Source organism: Sarcophilus harrisii, chromosome 5 (genome assembly GCF_902635505.1).
Source record: "Sarcophilus harrisii chromosome 5, mSarHar1.11, whole genome shotgun sequence".
Classification (NCBI taxonomy): Eukaryota; Metazoa; Chordata; class Mammalia; order Dasyuromorphia; family Dasyuridae; genus Sarcophilus; species Sarcophilus harrisii.
Window position 1 is genome coordinate 240,329,597 of NC_045430.1, and position 23,098 is coordinate 240,352,694.

The window sequence follows — 23,098 nt, forward strand, 5'->3', positions numbered from 1 at the left end:
TTCTTGGCAGAGATACTGGAGTGTTTTTGACATTTCCTTCTCCAGCTCATTTGACAGATGAGGAAACTGAGGCAGGCAGGGTGAAGTGACTTGTCCAGGGTCACTCAGCTAGTTAGTGTCTGAAGCCAGATTTGAACTCTGGAATCCAGTCCAGAATTCTACTGAGACACCTACAGCTCACTCTTTGATATTGTTCTTTTTAAGCACTCAATAAGCCTTTATTAAGTTCCTACCACATGCCAGGTAATATACTAAATTCTCCTTGGGGACAGGGAACATTTTTCCTTTTCTCTCTGCATCCCCAATGTCCAGTAAAGTACCTGGCAATTAAGAAGCATTTAGTAAATCACTTATGAATCGAATCTTTGATATCATTCTTGTAAAATTATCATATCTTTCCTGTAAAATTATTCTTGTGAAACTAAATGTTTCCTATAATTTTTTCCAAACAGTGTTCTTGTGGAACCAGCTGTATTAGGAAGAGTATGTCTGAATTCTCAAAATGTTGCTCAAGTTTGTTTCATGTTCTGCAGATCATATTTGGTGTGATTTAATGGAGGGGCCCCCAAAGTGTGGTCCCATAGAGTTGTCAAAATCCATTAAAAGGGTCCAAGAGGTCAAAACATTTTTTCTAATAATACTAAAATGTTTTGATTTCCATTATGCTAAACATTAGTAGATATATCCCATATAAACTAAGTTTTTTGGTGTCCTCAATAATTTTGATGTATATAAAAGTATTGAGACTACAAAGTTTGAGAACCACTGATTCATTTTCTTTTCTTTGTCTTTGTCAAACAGGGACCTAACTTTTTAAATTGGTTTAGGTTGTTCTTCCTTTTTTTTTTTAATACTTTATACATTTTGACGGAATAATATTATTTTTTATTTATTGCTAATGAAAAAAATTAACTAATTTAAAGCTTAAATGCAAAACAAAACAAAAATAGAAAAATATAAAACATTGCCATGTGCACAGCAGAATAGGAGAGGATCCAAAATATGGAACAAGACTTGCATTTATTTTAACAAAATATTTCTATCAGCTGACTATCCAACTTATGTTTTTACTTTCAAAGATGACAATAGGATAACTTCTCTATTCAAGCCTCATGGTATTTATTAAGCCTTCCTCATCTACAGGTGGAGGCATCTACATTAGCTTGGGAAAAAAGTGCTAGACTTGGCATTAGAGTAACTAGATTGAAGTGGAGTTTGTGCTGTTGCTCCTTGTGTGACCTTGGCAAGTCATTTCATTTTCCTCTCTCAGCTCTAAATTCTGTGATCCTGGCATAAAATATTCTAACACTCTAGATTGTCTCTTAGCAGCCACCAATACAGGAAACACAGTTAGGCAAAGGTCAAGACTGGCAGGGTGTGTTGTAAACTGAAAAGAAATAGAGACTTGTATATTTCAAGTAAAATAAAGTTTGTTTGGATAAATCAAGATAGTTTTTTTAAATTGGTTTTCCTTAAATATTTGAATAATTAAGCATTTCAATTCTCCAGTTTCATAAAATATATTTAGATCTAGAAAAGACCCAAAGTAAAGCCAACTCATTTACATATAAGGGGATAGTTTAGTAGATGAGGGATGAGTTCCAGATTTTGCTAATTATGTGTACCTGCAAATGGCATTTGAGCAGAGATCCTTTGACCCAAGATCCACCTTCATCGGCCATCTCTCTTCCAGAATAAGTAAATAACTGATAAATAAAGAGAAAGAAAATGTCGCGTGAATACTCCATTCTTCTTCTCTACAGTGTCTACAAATGCATAGGTTCCATGGTTTTCTTCCTAGGAATTCATTCATTGGGATGTATGATTTGGGGAGTTCTCATGTTATTCCCAATGCGAACCACAAGGAGGCAGCATCTTACCAGGGTCTGCACAGCTAGACTGGAGGTGTTCTTGTGTGGTCAAACACCATTTACTGGGCGCACTGCACGTTTTTTAAAAATATCAAAACAATTAAATGTGATAAAATCAGAGGATCAGCAGTGTTCGACTAAAGCTGTTCCCTTCACGGTTTTCTTCTTTGCTCTTTTATGATATCATGCTCATCATCAAACCAGTGCTTAAATATGAAATATTTCCTCTCATTTTTCCTCCCTTCCTCTCTCTCTTTTCTTTCTTTCTTTCTCCTTTTTTCTTTCTCTTTCTTTCCTTCCTTCTTTCCTTCCTTCCTTCCTTCCTTCCTTCCTTCCTTCCTTCCTTCCTTCCTTCCTTCCTTCCTTCCCTCCCTCCCTTCTTTCTTTCTCTTTCTTTCTTTCTTTCATCTTCTTTCTCTCTTCTATTTCCCTCCCTTCCTCCCTCCCTCCCCTCTTAGCGCTATCAGTTGTCTATGGAAGGGAGAAGTAGCCTTAATCTGAAAAGCAGAGCCCATTATCTATAACCCCCATGCTTTAATTAGTCTGTGACTGACAACTTCACTTCCAGTCTAGGTGAGAGAGGGAAACCCAGTCTCAGGAGTAAACAAAACAAGAATCCTATGTTATTTTGAGAAAGAGTCTGTAATCTTATTTAGATTGTCAGAAGTATCCACAACAGAAAAAAAAAAAACCATTAAGAACCCTAATCTAGAACAAGACTCTGATCATTTTTTGATAATCCATTCCAATAAGAAACAGCCCTTAATGTCTGTAAATTCTTTCTTTAATCCAGCCGAAATCCCAATTTAAATCCATTTTCTCTCTGGTTACTAGTGAAGAAATAAAACATCTGCTCATCATTTTTTGTGTGACAGTTTTTCATTTGCTTAGAGATTTTTACAAATCTTTCCTTATTTGTTTATATAATTTTACTTTTTATATATTTTTATATAAAAAAAGTTTATATAATTTTTATTTATAAATTTATATGTATATAATTAATTATATAATTTCAGTTTACATAATTTTACTTCCTTTAAAACTTCATAGGCCTTACTTTTGCTTCCTCAATTACTTCCCTGATTCTTTTCCTAACCCAAGAATCTCTTTAGTTGTGGACTCTAGAATTGGAACTTAGAAATTACAGACCATGGCTAACCTGCATTAGTTTTGTTTCAGTTCTGTCTAACTTTTTGTGATCTCATATTGAGTTTTCCTAGCAAAGATATTAGAGTAATTTGCCCTTTGCTTCTCCAGTTCATTTTACAGATGAGGAAACTGAGGCAAAACAGGGTTAACATGTTGCTTAGGGTCATGCAGCTAGGAAGTATCTGAGTCTGGAATTGAATGCATAACATTGAATCTTCCTGACTCCAAGCCCAGTGTCTTATTCATTGTGCCACCTCCCTCCCCCAATACTACCCTTATACTATATTCAGATTTCTATTGAAGCAGTATGGCCTTAATACCCAGAATGTTGGACTTGGAGTCAGAAAAACTCTCCCACTGCTGAGGTATTTTCCTGCTAACATGTGATCATGAACAACTCATTTGACCTCTCCCTCAGACTTAATTTCCCCATCTGTAAAGTGAGGATAATACTGTTTATAGTACCCACCTATTATTATAAAGCTCAAGTGAGAAACCACACGAAGCTTTAAAATATTACATCAATGCTATTTATTATTAGTAGTAAAGTTTTGATTAGTGCTGAGTTTAAGGGTAACATACAACAATTTTGAGATAGTCATTTTCTCCAATGTAGCTTTTTTGAGGGGATGAGAACTATGATTTTATTGATAGGGAGCCATTAGTGAGTGAGTGAAAGAGAGACACACAGAGACAGAAAGACAGGGAGAGAGAAAGAGGAAGAAGAGACAGAAATACAGAGAGAGAGAAAGAGAGACAGAGTTACAGAGAGGGAGAGACAGACAGACACACACACACACACACACACAGAGAAAGAGAGAGAGAAACATACACACACAGATACAGGGAGAGAAAAAGACAGAGATAAGGGTCGGGGAGAGGAGAGGAGAGAGAGAAATAGACAGACATAGACACAGAGAGACAGGGAAAGAGAGGGAGAGAAAGACAGACAGAAACAGAAACAGAGCAAGAGAGAGACAGAGACCAAATACACACACACACAGTGATGACACATGTGTGCATATATGTGGATATATGTATATGCATATTTTATTTGGAGAAATAAACTACCTTAACCACTGTGACTGGCCATGTTCCTGCCATTTATGGTCTGAAAGAGTGAGTTGCCTTGGGCACTGATGGAATGAGTGGCCTGTCTAGGATTCCATAGACAGAATGTGTCACAAATGAGAATGGACTCCATGTCTTCATTATTTCTGTAATGCCAAAGAAACTGAGCAAGACAGAGATTAGATACCAGTTCAATAGTTTATTAAAGGGAGAGAAATACTGGGACCAAGGCATCCATGTTGATCCCAGGGCTAGATGAGACTATCATCTCAAAGAGTCTAGCCCCTAGTATCAGGGCAGCAAGCTTTTTATGGAATAACAAGAACAATGACATTAATGATATTTTAATGACATTAAGGAATGTCTGTAAAACCTATATCTCAACCATTAAGAAGGGATGGTTATAACCTAAGGCAGAATTACGAAATAGGACAATTGGAGGAACTGGTCACCCCATTAAAAGGGAACTTTGGCATAACAATTTCCTAGGTGAGCTTGCTGCACACTCTGCCATACTGCCCCTTGTGTAGCTTTTTATCTAAGTATAAACAGATTTTTATCACCTTTAAGTAACCAGTCATTTCCCATCTGGTTGAGTGTCCTTTTTGAATGTTAAATGCCCTCATTCTTTCAGAAGGTCATTCTGTGCACCTTTGACCACTTTATTTTCTAAAATAGTTTTAGATGAGTGTCCTCTCTTTCAAGGTTTTTCCTCTTGGTATCAGTTGCAAATTCAATGAATATTTTTTTTTATTCTTAAAAATAAAAACTTGGGATTTTGTGACCCTTTATCTTTATAATTTACAAAGCCTTTTCAGATTTATTATCCCATTTGAGCCTCCCAGCCACTTTCAAAGATAGGCAGGGAAGGTATTATTATCACTCATTTATAGATAAGGAAACTGAAAATCAGAGGAAGATAAGTCAGTGATTTCCCTGGAGTCAAGTCATCTATCTAATCCAATACCCCATACTGCCTAGTCTGAGTGGGGAAAATGTCATTGAATCAAAAATTGATCAACTTGTGTAGAACACAGAGAAGTTAACTAGTGGAAAGGCAAAAGTGTCTTTGCTGCAGGGTATCAGCATCTTGAGAGGGGAGGACATTCCTTCCCTTCAGGAATCATGGCTCTCATTCTTCATCTCTGTTCTTTCCTGACTTGTCCTCTATACTGTGAGCTTCCCACTCTGGAGCCTAAGAAACTCTTCCCTCTTCCAGTACCATTGCACCCCCAAACTCTGGGGCAAATGATTTCTCTCTGGAAGGACTGAACAGATGTTCCTTCCCCCCAATCGAATGAAAGAATCTGTACTCATATTTCTGCTTTTGCCCCAGGTGAAAAATTCCTTTTATGATGCAATCATACTCATGATATCTTTCCAAGCCGACAGCTTGGATGCATTCATTTGTGAATTATCAAATCAGAGTACCCTCCAGATCAATCTGTTTTTGAAGTAGAAATCAAATTGGCATTTAAAGCTTTTTGCGATCTAACCCTATCCTCCCTTTCCACCTTTATTATACACTCTCCCCCAAAGTAAGCTGGCTTACTAGAGCTGATTGTTAAATATTCATCATAAGCATTCATATCTCAGAAATCAGCAGGTGCCACAAATCAGGGCTCGATTTTTTTTCATTAGTCATCTAGTAATGTAGAAACATTAATAACAAGATGATGGAGAAAATGGTAATAACTCAGATTAAGTTTAGCACATTTTTTATGGAGAGTATATTGTTACACAGTATACCACTGGCTTTAACCTAGTTAAATTGCTTTTTTTTTTTTTTTTTTTTAATAAAAGTATTCTTTCTATATAGGGCCCTGTTTCCAGACTCTTTATCTTTGCCCTGGCTGCTCCTCATTCTTAGGACACATTTTTTCCCTCCCTTACCTTCATTTTTTAGAATCTCTAGTCTCCTGGGGCAGCTAAATGGCATAGTGGATAGGGCACCAGCTTGGAGTCAGGGGGACTTGAGTTCAAGTCTGGCCTCAGACACTTAATTAGCTGTGTGACCCTCCTGATTGCCTCCAAAAAATGGGCTGTCCACAAGTTCTTTCCTGCTTATCAGTTGATGGCATCATCCCTCAGACTCCCTTGTGTCTATTTTGTAGATAGCCAACTCTGGATTAGGGTGAATTGTGGAGTCGGTAGAATAAGTAAAATATAATATATACAATAGAAATCTGCCATAAAAATTCAAGTAATGCGACCACTGCATGGGATTCATTGTTTGCATTCAAGGAGATCCAACTGTGTATTGCATCTATCCATACATGAATGTGTCTTCTCCCTGGTGGAATATCAGCAACTCCCCAAGAGCAGAGACTCCTTTGTCTCTTCTCTATCTTGTTTTGTATTTCCCAGGGTTAGCACCATGTCTAGTACATTGTAGTTATCTAATTAGTGCTTGTTGATTGATTCAGGGAACTTGCCCACCGAACTTGAGACTCCATCATGGGAAAAAACCCGGCCATAGTGAACCATATTTCAATTGTCCGATCTTCATCATTCACACAGGCTTCTCTATAGATGAAGAGCAATAAGGGTGCTCCATTCACCCTAAGTGGATTTTAAAAACACAATGGTTTTATTCGAAAGTTCTTTGATTGATGGAACACATGCATTATGCCAAAAAGAACAGAAGCAGATGCCTCAAGAAAATCACGATGGTTAAAGCTTGTCACTGTAATACGATGTGCCCAAATAGCACTCCAACAGGGCACTATTCCAATCAGCTGATCCAATTTTTTTTCCATCTATGCCTCCGAATACTGCTCATCTTCCCAAATCTTGTATTTTGTTCCACTTTCCAGGTGACTGGAGGCGAAGATAAGAACATTTGCCTACCTGCTATGAAAAAAATTCAGGGGAAGTGGAATGAGGGAGAACTGCAGGCAGATGTAAATATTCAAAATGCCTAATGCTAGAGAGGAAAACTGCATTGTATTTATTCTATGGAGATGGAACTGTTACAAAAATCATTAGGAAGTATTTTAGAAAGGAACAAATTAACATGGATGGGAATGAGTAGTGATTATAACCATATCCAATTAATCAATTAATAAATCAACAAGCATGTATTAAGACCTACTGTGTTCCAGGCACTCCAGGCATTCAGATTAAAATAATTCCTGTCCTCAAAGAGTTTATAACAGAAAAGATCTCTCTCTCTCTGTCTCTGTCTCTCTCTGTTTCTCTCTTTCTCTGTCTCTGTCTCTGTCTGTCTCTCTCTCTCTCTCTCTCTCTCTCTCACACACACACACACACACACACACACACACACACAGCTGTATATAAAACACATCTAAAGCAGATACTGTACAAAGCAGCTTTGGAAGGGACTGGAAGGGACCATTCTACAAGTGAGACTTAAACTGAGTTTTGAAAAGATCTAGAAGTTCTAAGGGGCAGAAGTAAAGAAAGGATTCACTCCTGCATATGCAGGAGGACAGTTAGTGCAAAGGCATGGAGATGGGAAATCAAATATCATTAGTGGACAAGATTGTGGAGTACTTCATGAAGAGGGGAAAGTCAAACAGTGGGATGGGTCTAGTTTGTGAAAAACCTTAAATGCCAAGCAGAGGAGTGAATATTTGATCTTATAGCTAATAAGAAAGCATTTGAAAATAAAAAGCTTTAATAAGAAAAAAAAAGAATACATTTGAGATTCTTGAACAGGAAAGCATGATAGTTAGTCCAAGACTTTCTCAATTTGGCTCTTTTTGGAGGGTGGATTAAAGTAGAAAGAGATTTGAAGAAAAGACTACTTAGCAACTCACTGCCAGAGACAAGGTAAGAGATGATGGGACCCTGAACTAATGAGTAGAGGGGAAAGAGAAAGGGACAATCAAGAGATATTGTGGGGGGCAGCTAGGTGGCATAGTGGATAGAGCACCAGCCCTGAAGTCAGGAGGACCTGAGTTCAAATTTGACCTCAGACACTTAACAGTTCCTAGTTGTGTGACCCTGGACAAGTCACTTAACCCCAATTGCCTGAGCAAAAAAAAAAATATAAATTATATATATATATATATATATATATATATATATATATAGTTGAAGAAGAAAGCACAAGATATGGTGGGCAATTGGATAGGTAGAGTGAGGGAGATCAAGAAGTTGAGGATGACACCAAAGTTGCAACTGTGAATGACTAGAAGAATGGTGGTCTTCTTGGTAGAAATAGCTAAGTTAGATGTTGTCTACTAGGCGTCTAGACGGATATTTTTTTCCTCAGTAGAATTTTAGTTTTCAAAATATATAGTTTTCAACATTTTTCTATAAGACTTTGTTACAAATTTTTTCCTCCCTCTCTTCCTCCTCCCCCAAATAGCAAGCAATCTAATATAGGTTAAATATGTGGATTCTTTTATATATATATATATATATATATATATATATATATATATATATATATATATATATATATATATATATATATATATATATATATATATATATATATATATATATATATATATATATATATATATATATATATATGTTGCACAAAAAATGAGACTAAAAGGGGGGTGGGGTGGGGCGGAGGGACAGAGGGAAAAAAGAAAACAAACAGACCAAAGGTGAAAATAGTTCTCTTTCTGGATGCAGATGTCATTTTCTATCCTAAGTCTGTTGGAATTGTCTTGAATCACCACATTGCTTAGAAGAGCCAAGTCAGATGGAAATTTTTAGTAGGTGGTTTTTGGTGGACTGGAATTCAGGAAAGAACGAGGGCTAGTTACATCAATCTGGAAGTCATTATCATGAAGATAATAATTGAGTTTATATGAATTGACAAAATTAACACAGGAGAGTGGGTAAAGAAAAAAAAAAAAAACCACAAGGTTTGGGCCAGAACAATGTCACATTTCCTGTGAAGTTTTTTTTCTTTTAAACAACACTTTCTTTTTCCTCCATTACATGTAAAAAATAATTTTTAACATTTTAAAAAAAGTTATTTCCAGAATCTTTCCCTTCCTTTCTCCTTTTTTCCTCCCTGATGTACATTATATATGTACCATCATGTAAAACATTTCCATATTAATCATTTTGTGAAAGAAAAAGTGAAATAGAAAGTGAAAAAGAAAATAGAAAGTGAAAGGTAGAATGCTTTGGTCTGTATTCAAATGACATTAGTTCTTTCTCTGGAGGCAAGTAAGATTTTGCTTCTTGAATCCTTTGGAATTGTCTTGGATCAGTGTAATGCTGAGAATAGCCAAGTCATTCATAGTTATTCTTTGTACAATGTTTGTTGTTACTGCGTATAGTGTTCTCTTGGTTCTGTTCATTTCACTCTGCAATAATTTATATATCTGAAATATCTGCTTATCATTTCTTATAATACATTGTGTGATCAGCTAAACTATTCTCACAAGACAGTGATCTAAGACACTTCCAAAGAACTCATGATAGAAGATGATGTCCACATTCAGAGAAAGAACTGGATGCAGATTTCCCCCCCCTTTTTGGTCTGTTTCTTCTAAGATGACTAATATAGAACTTTTTTTATAAGATTGCACTACATAACTTCTATCATATTGCTAACTGTCTTAGGGAGTGAAGAGAGTAGAAGGGAGAAAATTTGGAACTCAAAATTAAAAAAAAAAGAATGTAGAGGCAGCTAGATAGTGCAGTGGATAGAGTAGCAGCCCTAGTCTCACTTAACTCTTTCTTGTGCTTGACCTAGGTAAGACACTTAGTCCCAATTGCCTCAGGGAAAAAAAAAAAAAAAAAAAGAATATTTAAAATTGTCTTTTCATGTAATGGAAAGAACAAAATACTATCAAAAAATTTTTAAATGACTTTAAAAGTTAAGGTTTCCATACTTAGTACAATGCCTAATGCATAATAGGAGTTTTAATAAATGCTTATTGATTAATTGGTAGAGCAAAAAGCGGAGGGGAATGTTAAAGTTCTTTTCCACTTATGGGGGGTGCAAATGTGTAGAAGAGTTGACGTGGGTCTGTGATTACCAGTTAATATAAGGAAGAATTTTTTATTTTTATTCATTTATTTATTTACTTTAGGAAGAATTTTTTATCAATTACAATTTTCATCAAATGGCATGAGCTACTTTGTGAGCTAATGAGCTCATTGTTCCTAAAAAATATGTAACCAATAAGTGGATTATGATGTCAGTTTGCTGTAAAAAGAAAACCGGTTTTGCACAGGTGACTGGGTGAGGTGTTTATCATGTCCATTGAGATGCATTTTATCAAGTATAACATGCAAATTAAGTGGAGAATCCAAAACACAAGCATTGGATGGACCCAAGACCTGGGTGAGATAAGAGCTTTCACTATAATTTTCCCTGGAATAGTCTCTGAAGTCTGCCAACCAGTCTAAGACTGGTTCATGACACTGTGAAAATGGTGGTTTGTAGAAGTGGCCACTTGGTATAGTAGGAAGTCTTGGATTTTGGGTCAGAGAGGCTCTGCATGAATCCTCGTTCCCTGTCTGACTTGGAAGTGAGTCTTTTTTTCCCTCTCTGGGCTTCAGTTTTCACATTTATAAAATGATCTCTAAGGACCATTTAGAGCTAAATCCTCTAAAAGATGTAGTTTTCATTAACATACTTTAAAAACAAACAAACAAAAAATTAGAACATGTCAAAAGGAAAGAAAAAAAAAGATTAAGGGAGGGTAAATGTATTTTTGTATGAAAACAACCCAAAATTATAAATAATTCCATTTAGAAAACAAAGGCCGAAGACTTCTGGCTCCTTTGACATAGGATCTGGGTTCAAATTTTTCTTTTAACACGTGCTACCCGGATGATGTTGGGCAAATCACTTAACTTACCTTGGCTCTTCTTCCAGTGAGATTTCTGGTCTAGAGGACTTCTAAGGTACTGTTCTAACATAAATGTATATCAGGCAGACAGAAAACTAGCTAGATGGAACAGTATTTACTTAAATGAGTAAATAGAATATTTGCTAAGTGTCCGATGCTTTGCTAAGTACTATGGATACAAATTTAAGAAAACAAGAAAGGTAGCTAGTACTTGTCCTTAAGGAACTTATACTCTAAAGGGGGAAGACAATGTATGGGAGAGCTGGAAGGAAAGGGCAGATAGGGAGCATGGCCAGGCTTCAAGCCAGTGTGACTACTGTGAGCAGTATGTCCCTTGGTTTTACTTCCGTTGTTTTTCTTTTAAAGGGAGGGTTGAGTGGGAAGAAATTATTTTGGGAAGAGACTTCACTTTAAAATCATAGTATTGTAAAAATGATTACTCTTCAAAACTTTTTTTTATAAGTACTTACAGATAACCACCTTTTTTTTAATACTTCTTTCCAGCAGAAACTAATAAACGAAATGATCCCTGTCCCAGTCCCTTAGTGTTGCCACTGAAATGATCAGGACTGATTTTCTTTCCTTTCTTTCTCCCTTCTTTTCCTCCCTCTCTCCCTTCCTTCCTTCTTTCTTCCTTTTTTATTCATTCATCCTTCCTTCCTTTCTTTCCTCCTTCCTTTTCCCCTTGTATCTTTTCTCCTTCCTTCTTTTTCTTATATCTTCCTTTTTCTTTCTTTTCTCCTTCTCTTTGTTCCTTCATTCCTTCTTTCCTTTGTTTTTTCTTCCTTCCTTTTTTTGAGGCAAATGGAGTTAAGTGACTTGTGCAAGGTCATAGATTCAGTAGGTGTCTAAGGCTGGATCTGAACTCACAAAGATAAAGATAAAAATAAAAGTATTCTTCACCTTAAATAACAACTCACATTCAAAAAACAAGTTCTACTTGATGTAAAGTAATTAGATTCTTAAGTTTGACCTTCAAACTCATGCAGTCCAACTCTTTATTCTGAAGATGAGAAAGCAGATGTCCATAGTGCTGAATTGACTTGCCTTTGGTTGTATAGAAAGTGGGAGAACTGGGACTTGAATCTAGTCTCTGAGATGCTTAATAAATGCGTTTTTCTGTCTGTAACTTATGGAAGCCCCTCAGCCTAATTTGTCCTCTAGAATTTACTACATGCAAGAAGTGGTGTGCTAAAACTATAACTAGGTTCAAGGGTTTACATAAATTCAACTTGAGTGGGTTCCAAGAAATTTCATTTAGAGAGCCCTTACCCCTAGCAGTATGATAAGAGATTTGAAAGCTGTTTCCACAAAAGAAGCACCTGAGAAAATTGAGAAATAGTGGAAGTAATACTGGAGAGGAAAAGATCACTGTATTACTTGATAGTCTGTATGATGTCTGGTAAGTCATGGAAGAAAACTTACAGGACATCTAGTGAGTTTTTAAACTAAGATCTAGAAAAGTAACCTGAACTGCCTCTAAGTCACATAGATAGGGAGTAGAAACCTTCAATTCTCTGACTCCCAATCCAATGTCCTTTCCATGGCACACCTCTCCCTGGTCTCTGCCAGCTTCCCCCTGTAAAAAGGGCATTTGTGTGTCTGTTTTATGGACCCTTTCTATAAATCCTTTTGTAAGAAAAAATTATCAAATGCATAAAATATAATATTGAATAAGAAACCAATTCTATATAGTGATCAAAATATTTTTCCCATCCAAGTTTTGGACTCCCTGAACCTATTTATGGGCCATTTGAAGGTTATCTGTGAATCCCAGATTAAGAACCCCAATAATAGAGAGTTCTTTCTTTCTACTTGGTTTGAATGTACTTAGGAGAGTAGAGTTTCAAATTACTATTAACAATTGTGCAGAATGTGTAGGAGGCACCCAATTACCAAATCCTTACTTGCTTTCTAAATACTTTATCTTAATGAATACTACTACAATGATAAGAAATACTGTCAGGGGCATCTAGGTGGTGCAGGGGATAGAACACCTGAAGTCAAGAGGGCCCAAGCTCAAATTTGGTCTTAAGACACTTAACACTTACTGGCTGTGACCCTGGGCAAGTCACTTAATCCCAAGAAATACTGTTACAGTACTGTAGTAGTATTGGCCAAGTTATAAAGACAAAAATAAAGGAATCCCTGCTCAAGGAGTTTGGTAGAGTAGGAAGGTGGGATGAAGTCTCCTTCCCCAATCTCAGAGATTTCTAGACTAGGTTTCAGAGAAGAATTTTTAATTATAATTTTTTAAATTATAATCCCTCTAGCACTTAAGATTTGCTTTTGTATAGTGGGCAAGGTCCATAGAGATGCATCATGTGGAAAATCCCAAAACACAAGCATTGGGTGGATCCAAGACCTGGGTGAGATAAGACCTTTCCCTTTAGTCTTCCCTGGAAAAGTCTCTGAGGTCTGCCCATTTCTAGCCCCATCAATTTAGATTCAAATAATAAATCAGGTTTTCTGAACAATGTTTTCCTGTAAAACCCAAGGTAGTTAAATGTATGGTAGGTATGGAGAGAAAATTTAAGAGAGCCCTAACCCCCCAAAATGATAGAAATTTGAAGGCCGTTTCCACAAAAGGAGCACCTGAGAAAATTGAGAAATAGTGGAAGTAATACTGGAGGGGGAAGATCAATGTGTTAGCATTTGGGGGAACTCAGGAGAGGTTTCCTGTATAAGGAATTGTTTGAACAGAATCTTAAAAGAAAACTATGGGACAGGGGTGAGGAGTGATTATTTCCGGGACCTAAAGCATGTCCATTTTCAAGACAAAAAGACAGGAAATGGAGTGTTGTGAGGAACAAGAATTTTTTTTTGGGGGGGGGAGGGGAGTTGGCCCGCAGAATCCAGAAAAGGGACTCTGCAGTCCAGCAGGGTATAATGTATAGTTTAGAATGATAGGTCGACTGGATCTGAACTTTCCTCTTCTACAGAAGCAAGAAATGTTAATTACAATTGGCCACCTTGTGATTTTCTCCTTGCATTCTGTGTTCTGTCACAAATCACTTCTGGAGCTGACACCAATTTTTTAAAAATTCTTTGCATTTGGCAAGTTTTCCCAGTTTTCAAGTGTTAAGACATTAAACCAACTGGGTGGTTAACTGGGAATGTACCTTGGGGAGGCATCAGGGAAGCACAGAAGGACTTTCAGTGGCAATCAGAGTAGAGGAAAGTAAAGGAAACACTTTTGGGTCCTCAAACTAAATTCTTCCTCCTCCCTATTGACAGAACTTCCTTGGAAATAGGGGAGAGCAGATCAGACAAGACTCCTTTCACAAGAGTGATAAAAAGTTTCGATGCAATCAGATTCAACAGAAACTAATTTAGCTACTGGACTTGTGCTATTGGTTAATGCCCAAACGTTATAGAACATATTCAGGCAGCGATCTATTTGCCAAGCACATCACTATTATCCTCAAGACTCCCAAGACCTTGAGCTGGAACCCCGAGGTGACACTCCCAGGCTGCCTTCCACCACACAATTCCCCAAGAACTTTTCCTTTCTCTTAAAATTCGTAATTCCATGGAAAATAAGGCATCAATTAAGAAACCAGTCAGCTTTAAAAGTTAATGCCGAGATCACCCACCCACTCAGAAGTATTTATATGCTAACCCAGATGGTTTTAATTTAATAGAATTTGTAGGAGAGGTCAGGAAGTAGTCAATTCCCTAAGGTACTTTGCCAATTTAACGCTTTCTGATACAATGTAACAGATCAGATCAGCAACTTGGGAGTTATCATCCTTGTGTATATTTCCTGAGCTAAGGAACCAGCATAGGCTGTTACTATCACCTGCGCACTATACAACAGGTTTGTGATGGGATCCAGGTTGCCATTCCCTCCAAACTCCATGTTTGGGATAGAGAGGAAAATAAGTTAAGAAATAAACCTAAACCATCCTCTAGTCCATTAGTGTCAAAAAGGATGAAAATGTAATTGTAATTAAATGTAACATTTAACAAAAGAAAAAGGTAATGTTAGTTTGTGGTTTTCTAAGTCAACAAGCACTGAGCAACAGAGTTCCATTTCAGAGTTTCTGTTCCAGTTAGTACCACTGCTTGTAATCCATCAAGGATTCCAGAAAGGGTGGTTTGTGTTCTCAGCACGACTCTTGAACAACTGCAAAATACAGGTTCATAAGAAACTTTCTTACATATGCTCTCATTTGCGTCTCAACTTCAGCTCTGGTAAGTGAGCTGGGCAACATTCTCACTTTACAGATGAAGGAACTAAGGAGTCATGTTTTTAAAAAATTTATTTGTCATTATAAATCATATTAAATGAGATACAAAAGATGTATGTTAAGTATTTGAATTTTTTAAGATACAAATTTATCATGATACATGATTTTGTTTTTCACCTTTTTTCTGTTTCTTCTTCCAGTGTGTTCTTACTGACCATCACCATATCCAACTGCTTTGGAATCTTCCATAATCCTTAGTCATCTAGGATTTACAGAATCTCAACACTTGAGTGGGAAAGGAGCTTGGTAGCTATTTAATCCAAATCAAACTTGAAAAAAAATCCCCTCCATAGTCAATCAACAGGCAATCAACATTTATGTTGCTATTATGTGCTCTGTGCATAGCAGATACAGGGAAATCCAGCACAGCCTTCTCAACAAGCAGTTATCCAGCAAGATAACAAGATGACTTAATTAGAGGAAGAGTAATAACTCTCCTTAAGAGGTTTCCCTCGACAACATTCAGTTTGCCCCTTTGCACATTCTACCCATTGGACCAGAGATATGTTGGCTCAGGCTTTTATTGGTATTTTTAGTATTAAGCACTTTTATTTCAGAAAATAGCAAAAATCACAAATCATTATTTCAAACTTAAGTTAATAATGTACTTTAAAGTGCTTCCCTTTGCCTCCCTAAAGATGATTGTTAACTTTTTAACTGTTCTATCTCTCCCTTCCTCCCACTTTTTTACTCTCTGCATTTGGAAGACATCTGTATAATTGCTTTTCTACATTCTAGCTCTTCAAAAACTTGAAGGCTCATCTTCCACCTGTCTTTTCTTTTGTAGGCCTACTACAACACCTACTATTCCCTTCAATGTCGCCAGTTGTTTTTACAAAAAAGATGAACTAGCATCATGGTAGATAATATTACATGTAGTCAGCCATGAATGACATTTGGACACATGCAAAAAATGAAACAGAGAAGTAATGAATGAGTCCAATGTGATGCATGTTAAGACATTAGGTCTTCAGTATGTTTCATTATTTGTATTTCTCAGTGGAGAACAAGTTTTGCCAGGTTTTATCAAGTTTGTAGGATTTAGTGAGTGTGCTAGATAAGATTAGAGAAACACTTTTTTTTCCTATAGAAATTTATGAAAGAGTGGAGGTCACCAAATAGCCCAATAAAAAGATCCTACCCTTTATTGTCCAGTGAAATTGTGGTTGTGAGTTGGTTGGCTCTTGTCACAAATAGAGAGAGCAAGAGACATCAAGAGTGAGCAAGAGCACAAAAGAAGAGACAGAGAATATATCCTGGCAAGTCAAGGAAGAAAGTCAAACAGAAAGTCCTCCCATCTTGAGAGGAAGAAGAAGACTTAGGGAAGAAGTACATACTCTATTATAAAGATTAATCATTCAAGTCCATTGCTGGGAAATGACATAGCAAATTGGTTGTTAGCTCCATCACACCTCAGTATTGTTATTTCCTAACTGGACCTTCTTAGAGAGGGAGTTTCTTTCCTTGCCTTGCTGGATCTGTTTAAGGGACCGATCAAAACATGGCATTACCAGGATGAACTTCAGGACCAGCACCACAAAGGGGATGATGAGGCTTATCACATAGGTTGGAGGAAGATACCATATGAGTTCTGGAGGTTTGACGAATTTCCGTCCACCAAACACAAGTATGTGTGCTGTACATAAGACCAGTGTCAGGTAACCAAGTTTGGACTGCAAGGAAGAAACACAGGGATACCATTTACTTTTAAATGAGCAATAACAGGGTTATTTGTTTATTATCAAAAAAAAAAAATGGTGTTCTTTAGAATGATCAGTAACTTCTTCAAAAAGAATTTTTTAAAAAGGGGGGGGGAAGATATATCTGGAAGTTTTTACCTGGACAAATCGAAATTCTCTCCAGTTGACCATGTTGCTGACTGATGGCAAGGAAGTGATTCCCAACAAGATAAATAAAAAAAATCCCAGTATGCCCAGGGTTAAGGCAGAATCAAAGTTCCAGACATTAGATGTGAGAAAAGGATCGGTCTTGTTGGATATTATCTAAGAAAAAGTGAGAAATAATATAGTTGTTTTTGCTTTTGATCATGGATAATTTAAAGTAATTACAGAGACTTTCTACCTTATTAAAAACATTATTGGGTATCGATAGAGAAAGCATAATATGAATCAAAAGTGGCTTCCACAGATAATATGAAAATGGTTTGCTTGTTTGAATGTTTTTATTGGGAGAAAGTCACAGAATTAAGCAGATTTTCCTCTGCAAAGACCTTATCTCATAGGTGTAAGCTCCTTGAGATCAGACTTTTTTTTGCCTTTCTTTATATCCCCTGTACTTAGCATGGTACCTGGAAAACAATAGGTGCCTTATAACTTATTCTGTCCCTCTCTGCACTTTTAACCAGTGCCTCTGCTCAGCTTGATAGTTCGTCCTCACTGAACTTTGATCCTCTGGACAACAAAGAATTTATTCTAGAATTTAATGTGTTCCCTCACCCCACAAGACACTCAGTGGAATGCTCAAGTGGTTGTCATTCCCCTAGCTTAGCTCTTGGCTGGAGCGGCAGGGGAAGGAAAGGGGAAGGGGATGTCCATCACCTTGGGTTCATGACCCAAGTTTTTTAAACAAATGAGGTATTACCAAAGATGCTCCAAGTCATTATTAATCAGAAAAATGCAAATTAAGACAACTCTGAGATACCACTACACACCTGTCAGACTGGCTAGAATGACAGGGAAAGACAATGCAGAATGTTGGAGGGGATGTGGGAAAACAGGGACACCGTTAATACACTGTTGGTGGAAAAAAAAAAATACATTGTTGGTGGAATTGTGACTACATCCAGCCATTCTGGAGAGCAGTTTGGAACTATGCTCAAAAAGCTATCAAACTGTGCATACCCTTTGATCCAGCAGTGTTACTACTGGGCTTATATCCCAAAGAAATAAGAACGGAAAGGGACCTGTATGTGCACGAATGTTTGTGGCAGCCCTCTTTGTAGTGGCCAGAAACTGGACACTGAGTGGATGCCCATTAATTGGAGAATGGCTGAATAAATTATGGTATAGGAATATTATGGAGTATTATTGTTCGGTGAGAAATGACCAACAGGACGATTTCAGAAAGGCCTGGAGAGACTTATATGAACTGATGGCGAGTGAAACGAGCAGGACCAGGAGATCATTATATACTTCAACAACAATACTATGTGATCAATTTTGATGGACGTGGCCCTCTTCAACAATGAGATGAACCAAATCAGTTCCAATAGAGCAGTAATGAACTGAACCAGCTACGCCCAGCGAAAGAACTCTGGGAGATGACTAACAACCATTACATTGAATTCCCAATCCCTATATTTTTGCCCACCTGCATTTTTGATTTCCTTCACAGGCTAATTGTACAATATTTCAGAGTCCAATTCTTTTTGTACAGCAAAATAACGGTTTGGTCATGTATACTTATTGTGTATCCAATTTATATTTTAATATATTTAACATCTATTGGTCATCCTGCCATCTGGGGGAGGGGGTAGGGGGAAGGAGGGGAAAAATTGGAACAAGAGATTTGGCAAATGTCAGTGCTGTAAAGTTACCCATACATATAACCTGTAAATAAAAGGCTATTAAAATTTTTAAAAATAAAATAAAAAACAAACAAACAAAAAGCAAATGAGGTATTACCTGTTCAATCACTCTGTTGGCCAAATACCATTTCCCACTATAGCGGCCGGGTAACGCAAGTCCGTACATCACATGGAGAAAGGCAAAAGCCAGTGCTATAAGTCCAAGTTGTTTTCTGCAAAGCATCCAGTGGTCAAGCCAGTTTGGGATACGACTATATTTGGTGCCTCGGTACAACTGCAGAATGGCAGCAATGAGGCCAGGGAGATAAACCAAGGCAAGAAGAGTGACAGCCATTCCTGAGAAGCTATGATTAAAGACAGAAAGGGCCAACACAAAAGTTCTGTCTGTGTTTTTATTAACATAGGGGTAGATGATTGATCTTAAAGAGAAGTAAATAAAATAGAAAATAAATAAAGCACCAGAGAGGTATAGAGGGAACTTCCACATTGGAAAGAGCTGTAGAGGATAGTTTTCAATCTCTCTGGCTGCCACAAGAGATCCGTGATCCAGTGGAGTAAGACCAAGGGTACGGCTGATGTTCATCACTCTCTGTTTAGATTCCTTGTCATCTCCACATAGAAATACCTGAAATGATATTCAGAATGTTATCAGCTTGTTGTCCAAGACTAGATATTAAGATCCTATTATAAAAGTCATACTCTTTAAAAATTTAAAGTCCTTGGTAATTTCCCAAGAAGCTACTAGAAAAATAATAATAATTTTATGTAAATCCCTTTGACATATTTTGCAACAGTAATCCAAGGATGTATGTGTATATATAAGGAAAGGAAGAAGATATTGTAGGTGACGTCGGGTAACAATCTGTGGTTACTACACCCGAGTCATGAAAAGGTTAGCCAACTGATGCACCTGCAAAGTTATGTGGTTCCCCCCTGTCTTTTTATAATAATGACAACTGATTACTATCTTGTAGAACATGGGGTCCCATTTCACTGAAAGGCCAGTTTGAGATGGGATTGTTTGTACAAATGAGACTGTCCTTGCCAGGGATGAGGAAAAGTATATAATCTGTTCTCTATCATTAGAATAACTGATGTATGCTCCAAAGAACCTCCTTGATAAACCAGCTTCATCCATTCTTGATATGTTTCCTAGGGGTTTTTACTTTTTTTTTTTTTTTTTGCTTATCCTTTGAATCTCTATATAATCTATCCTATTTAAAGATGCATCATCTTAGTCAATTTTCACTAAATATAATAACTTCTCAGGATGTTTAGAAAATATATTAAAACTTAAGACAATCATTCTGGAGAGCCAAGTGTTTTGGATAGCTGAAGGTTTATTTCTTTCAAGAACCCAAATGTTTAATTTTAACTACTTTCTGAAATGACATATTTTCCCTTATCTTCTTAAATGACACACTTTTCTTGACTACAGAGTAAAAACTGTTTTTACATGTAAATGTAAACAAGAACAAAAAAACTAGCTTCTAGATTAGAGTCAAGTTTTAGCTCTTGGGCCAAACAAAACCCAAAACTATATGGATTTGGCCTGGGGCATTTAGTTTGTACTTAATGCTTGTTGGAATCACAAAATGGTCTATACTGTAATGCCTCTAGAACTGCTGGAGTGGACAGTGCTATCTGCCTCTGTGAAATTGTCTTTTGATTGCTATATTTATAGGCAGTGAGCTACAGTGGAGATGTCCTGGATTTGGAAGGAAGGAAATAAATATTAAGTGCCTATTATATGCTGGTCACTATACTAAGTGTTTGTCTCAATTGGATGCTCACAGAAACACTGGAAGGGAGATACTATTTATTACAACCTCCCTTTTATAACTGGGGCAAAGACATTAAATAACCAGTGTCTGAGGTTGGATTTAAACTCTTGGAGCTAGAAGACCCAGCTATGTTCAAATACCATTTATCCTACTTATTATCTTTATGATCTTGGACAAATACTTCTCCAGACCTCAGTTTCCTCACCTGAAAAATCTCCAAGATCCTTTCTAGCTCAAAATCTTTGATTCTATGAGGGCATCTAGTTTTTATAACCTTTCTGTCTTTTCCTCAATATCAGGCTGTCAGTCTTTCTGCTTGAACAGAGCAAATCTAGCCTCAAGCAATTCTTAACTTTGTGATCCTAGACAAGTTACTATTATGTGCCTCAGTTTCCTCATCTGTAAAATGAGGATAATGATAGCACCTACCTTCCAGGATTGTTGTAAGGATCAAATGAGATATTTATCATGAACTTTATAAAACTTAAAATTACATCATCATTATTTCTACAGTCTTTTTTGTCCCTTCAAATTTACTCTTACTCTTACTTTAAAATTTATTTTAGTGTTCTGTGAGAAATGACAGCCATTAAGCAAAATTCATAAGTGAGCGTGAAGTTTAAATGGGTAGCACAAGAGATGTTAAGGGGTTCTCCTAAGAGAAAAATGCACAAGCTTTAATGTTTATGAATTCTGTGGTTGCTATTTTGCCCATTCAGAAGCTTTTTTAAATTTCCTTCTGGGACCCAGTTATATACTATATATATGCCAAATTGATGAGTTTAAATTATAGTCATTTAAAAAAATAAAATATGCCACTCTATAGATAATAGCAGATTCATCATTTAATCTTACCTGCCTGCTTGTATCCAGGGTTCCCGATTGGAGAGCCCAGGCTGAGATTGTATTAAATGCTTTCACGACTTTGGCTCCTGGCACCAATTCAGCAAGATATTCTGCATTGGATTCAGGATACTGATTAATTTTAAGGTTGTTGCTGACGTCCACCAATATTTTTCCTTGGAGTTCCTCAGCTAACTTTCCAAGAAACTTATAATGATCCCTGTGGATTGCTATAATTATAATATCAGATCTCTGGGCAGCTTCTGCATGGCTTAAGACTTCAATTTCTTTGTGGCACAGACTGGATTGCTCAGGATTTCGGCTTCCAAAGACCACAGAGTAGCCACATTGGAACATCCTATGGCCTAGTGATCTTCCAAAGTTTCCTGTTCCAAACACACACACTGACTCTTTCTTGACATAAGAGCTCACATTCATGGCAAAAGAAGCCTGATCTTTCTCCATAACTGCAATATAAAAGCAAATAAAAAAATGTGAATTTTCTAACAAGAAACAATAAAACTCAGCAATTCCTACCAGGAAATTGTTTTCCCAACATGTACATGAGTATGTATACACAAACTGGGTCATTAAGACTTGGACATGATTGAAATGACTGAACAACTAACATCAGCAAAATACATATAATACACACATATATATGAAGATTGACAGAGAACATGTGAAATGATAATAAGTCAACAAATGTTCCAAAAAAATGTGCTAGATCCTCAGGATCAGGGATACTCTGAAAGGGAAAACCATGGTCCTGTACTCTTGAGCTTTTATTATAATGGGAGAGCCTTTTGTTAAAATATATATATATATATATATATATATACATATATATATACACACATTGCAAATAGGAGATAATGGGGCAGAGGAATTTGAAGCTATTTTAAGTTTAAAAGATTTTTGAATGCTCTATCTCTTGTGTCTATTTGCATGTGTATATGCATGTTATAATATATGTTCCAAAGTCTTTTCAAAATCTGCTATAAATATTTAGACTCATAAATCCAGTGCAATAGGTAAGCAGTGAACATGATCAAGAAGCCAAGCAGATTAGGAAGTTCTCCTGGGAACAAGGAATATTTGGAATTCCAGTTGGCCTCTTGCCCTTTGTTCCCTTTTCCAGACTTGTTGGACTGGATTCCCCTCCAGAGTCCTTATGATCTAGCTTCATTGGCCAGTTAGTTTCATCACATAGAACACTCAAATCTCCAAGCCTTCATCTTTCCTAAGGAGTCAGTTCAATTCTCGCCTTCTGCCAAACACCATTCTTGGTCTTCCCAGATGCTAATGCCTTCCCCTTCCAGATTACCTTCCATGTGTGTAGTTATTTATAAGTCACTCTCCCATAAGAATGAAAACTCTTTGAGGTAGGGACTTTTTTGTCCTTGTAAACCCCTGGTGCACAGTGCCAGGAAAATATAAATGGAATTAATTTAACCTCTCTGTGCCCGAAGCAATCGGGTCGCAAAAAAGGTGCCTGTCTGAGCTTGTCAAGTTATTTTCATTGATGAATTCTATAAGCTATATATTTATTTATTTATAGCAGCTCACTTTGTACTGGCAAACTGGAAATTAAGGGGATATAAGGTTGAGTCAAAAAATTATCATCCAAAGATCTATGAATTTATCTATATGCTGAAATTTCCTGGCAGACCTTTTTTATGTTATTTCAGATGTTCATATGACTACATACCAGCCATCTAAGTCAACTGCTTTGTTTTGAAGAACCTGAGGTCCAGAAAGATTCATAGAATCATAGAATCTC

General features: G+C 36.8%; 1 protein-coding gene across 1 annotated transcript; it reads right to left on the reverse strand.

Annotated features, from left to right (window-relative positions):
• Positions 1-16,547: 16,547 nt before the first annotated feature.
• Positions 16,548-21,780, reverse strand: STEAP4 (STEAP4 metalloreductase). The gene is made up of 4 exons (XM_031940243.1): positions 21,328-21,780; positions 18,786-19,313; positions 16,980-17,144; positions 16,548-16,814 (listed from the first exon to the last, which is right to left on the reverse strand). Exons 1-4 carry the CDS (start codon positions 21,778-21,780, stop codon positions 16,548-16,550), a joined length of 1,413 nt encoding a protein of 470 aa, XP_031796103.1.
• Between the last annotated feature and the right edge of the window lie 1,318 nt (positions 21,781-23,098).

Excerpts from the sequence above, each read along its gene's own strand:
- STEAP4 (XM_031940243.1), bottom strand. The coding sequence starts at position 21,780 with ATGGAGAAAGATCAGGCTTCTTTTGCCATGAATGTGAGCTCTTATGTC. Across the intron at positions 19,314-21,327 it reads CCCTGGATACAAGCAGGCAG|GTATTTCTATGTGGAGATGA; the intron begins GTAAGATTAAAT and ends ATATCATTTCAG. Across the intron at positions 16,815-16,979 it reads GAGAATTTCGATTTGTCCAG|TCCAAACTTGGTTACCTGAC; the intron begins GTAAAAACTTCC and ends TCTTCCTTGCAG.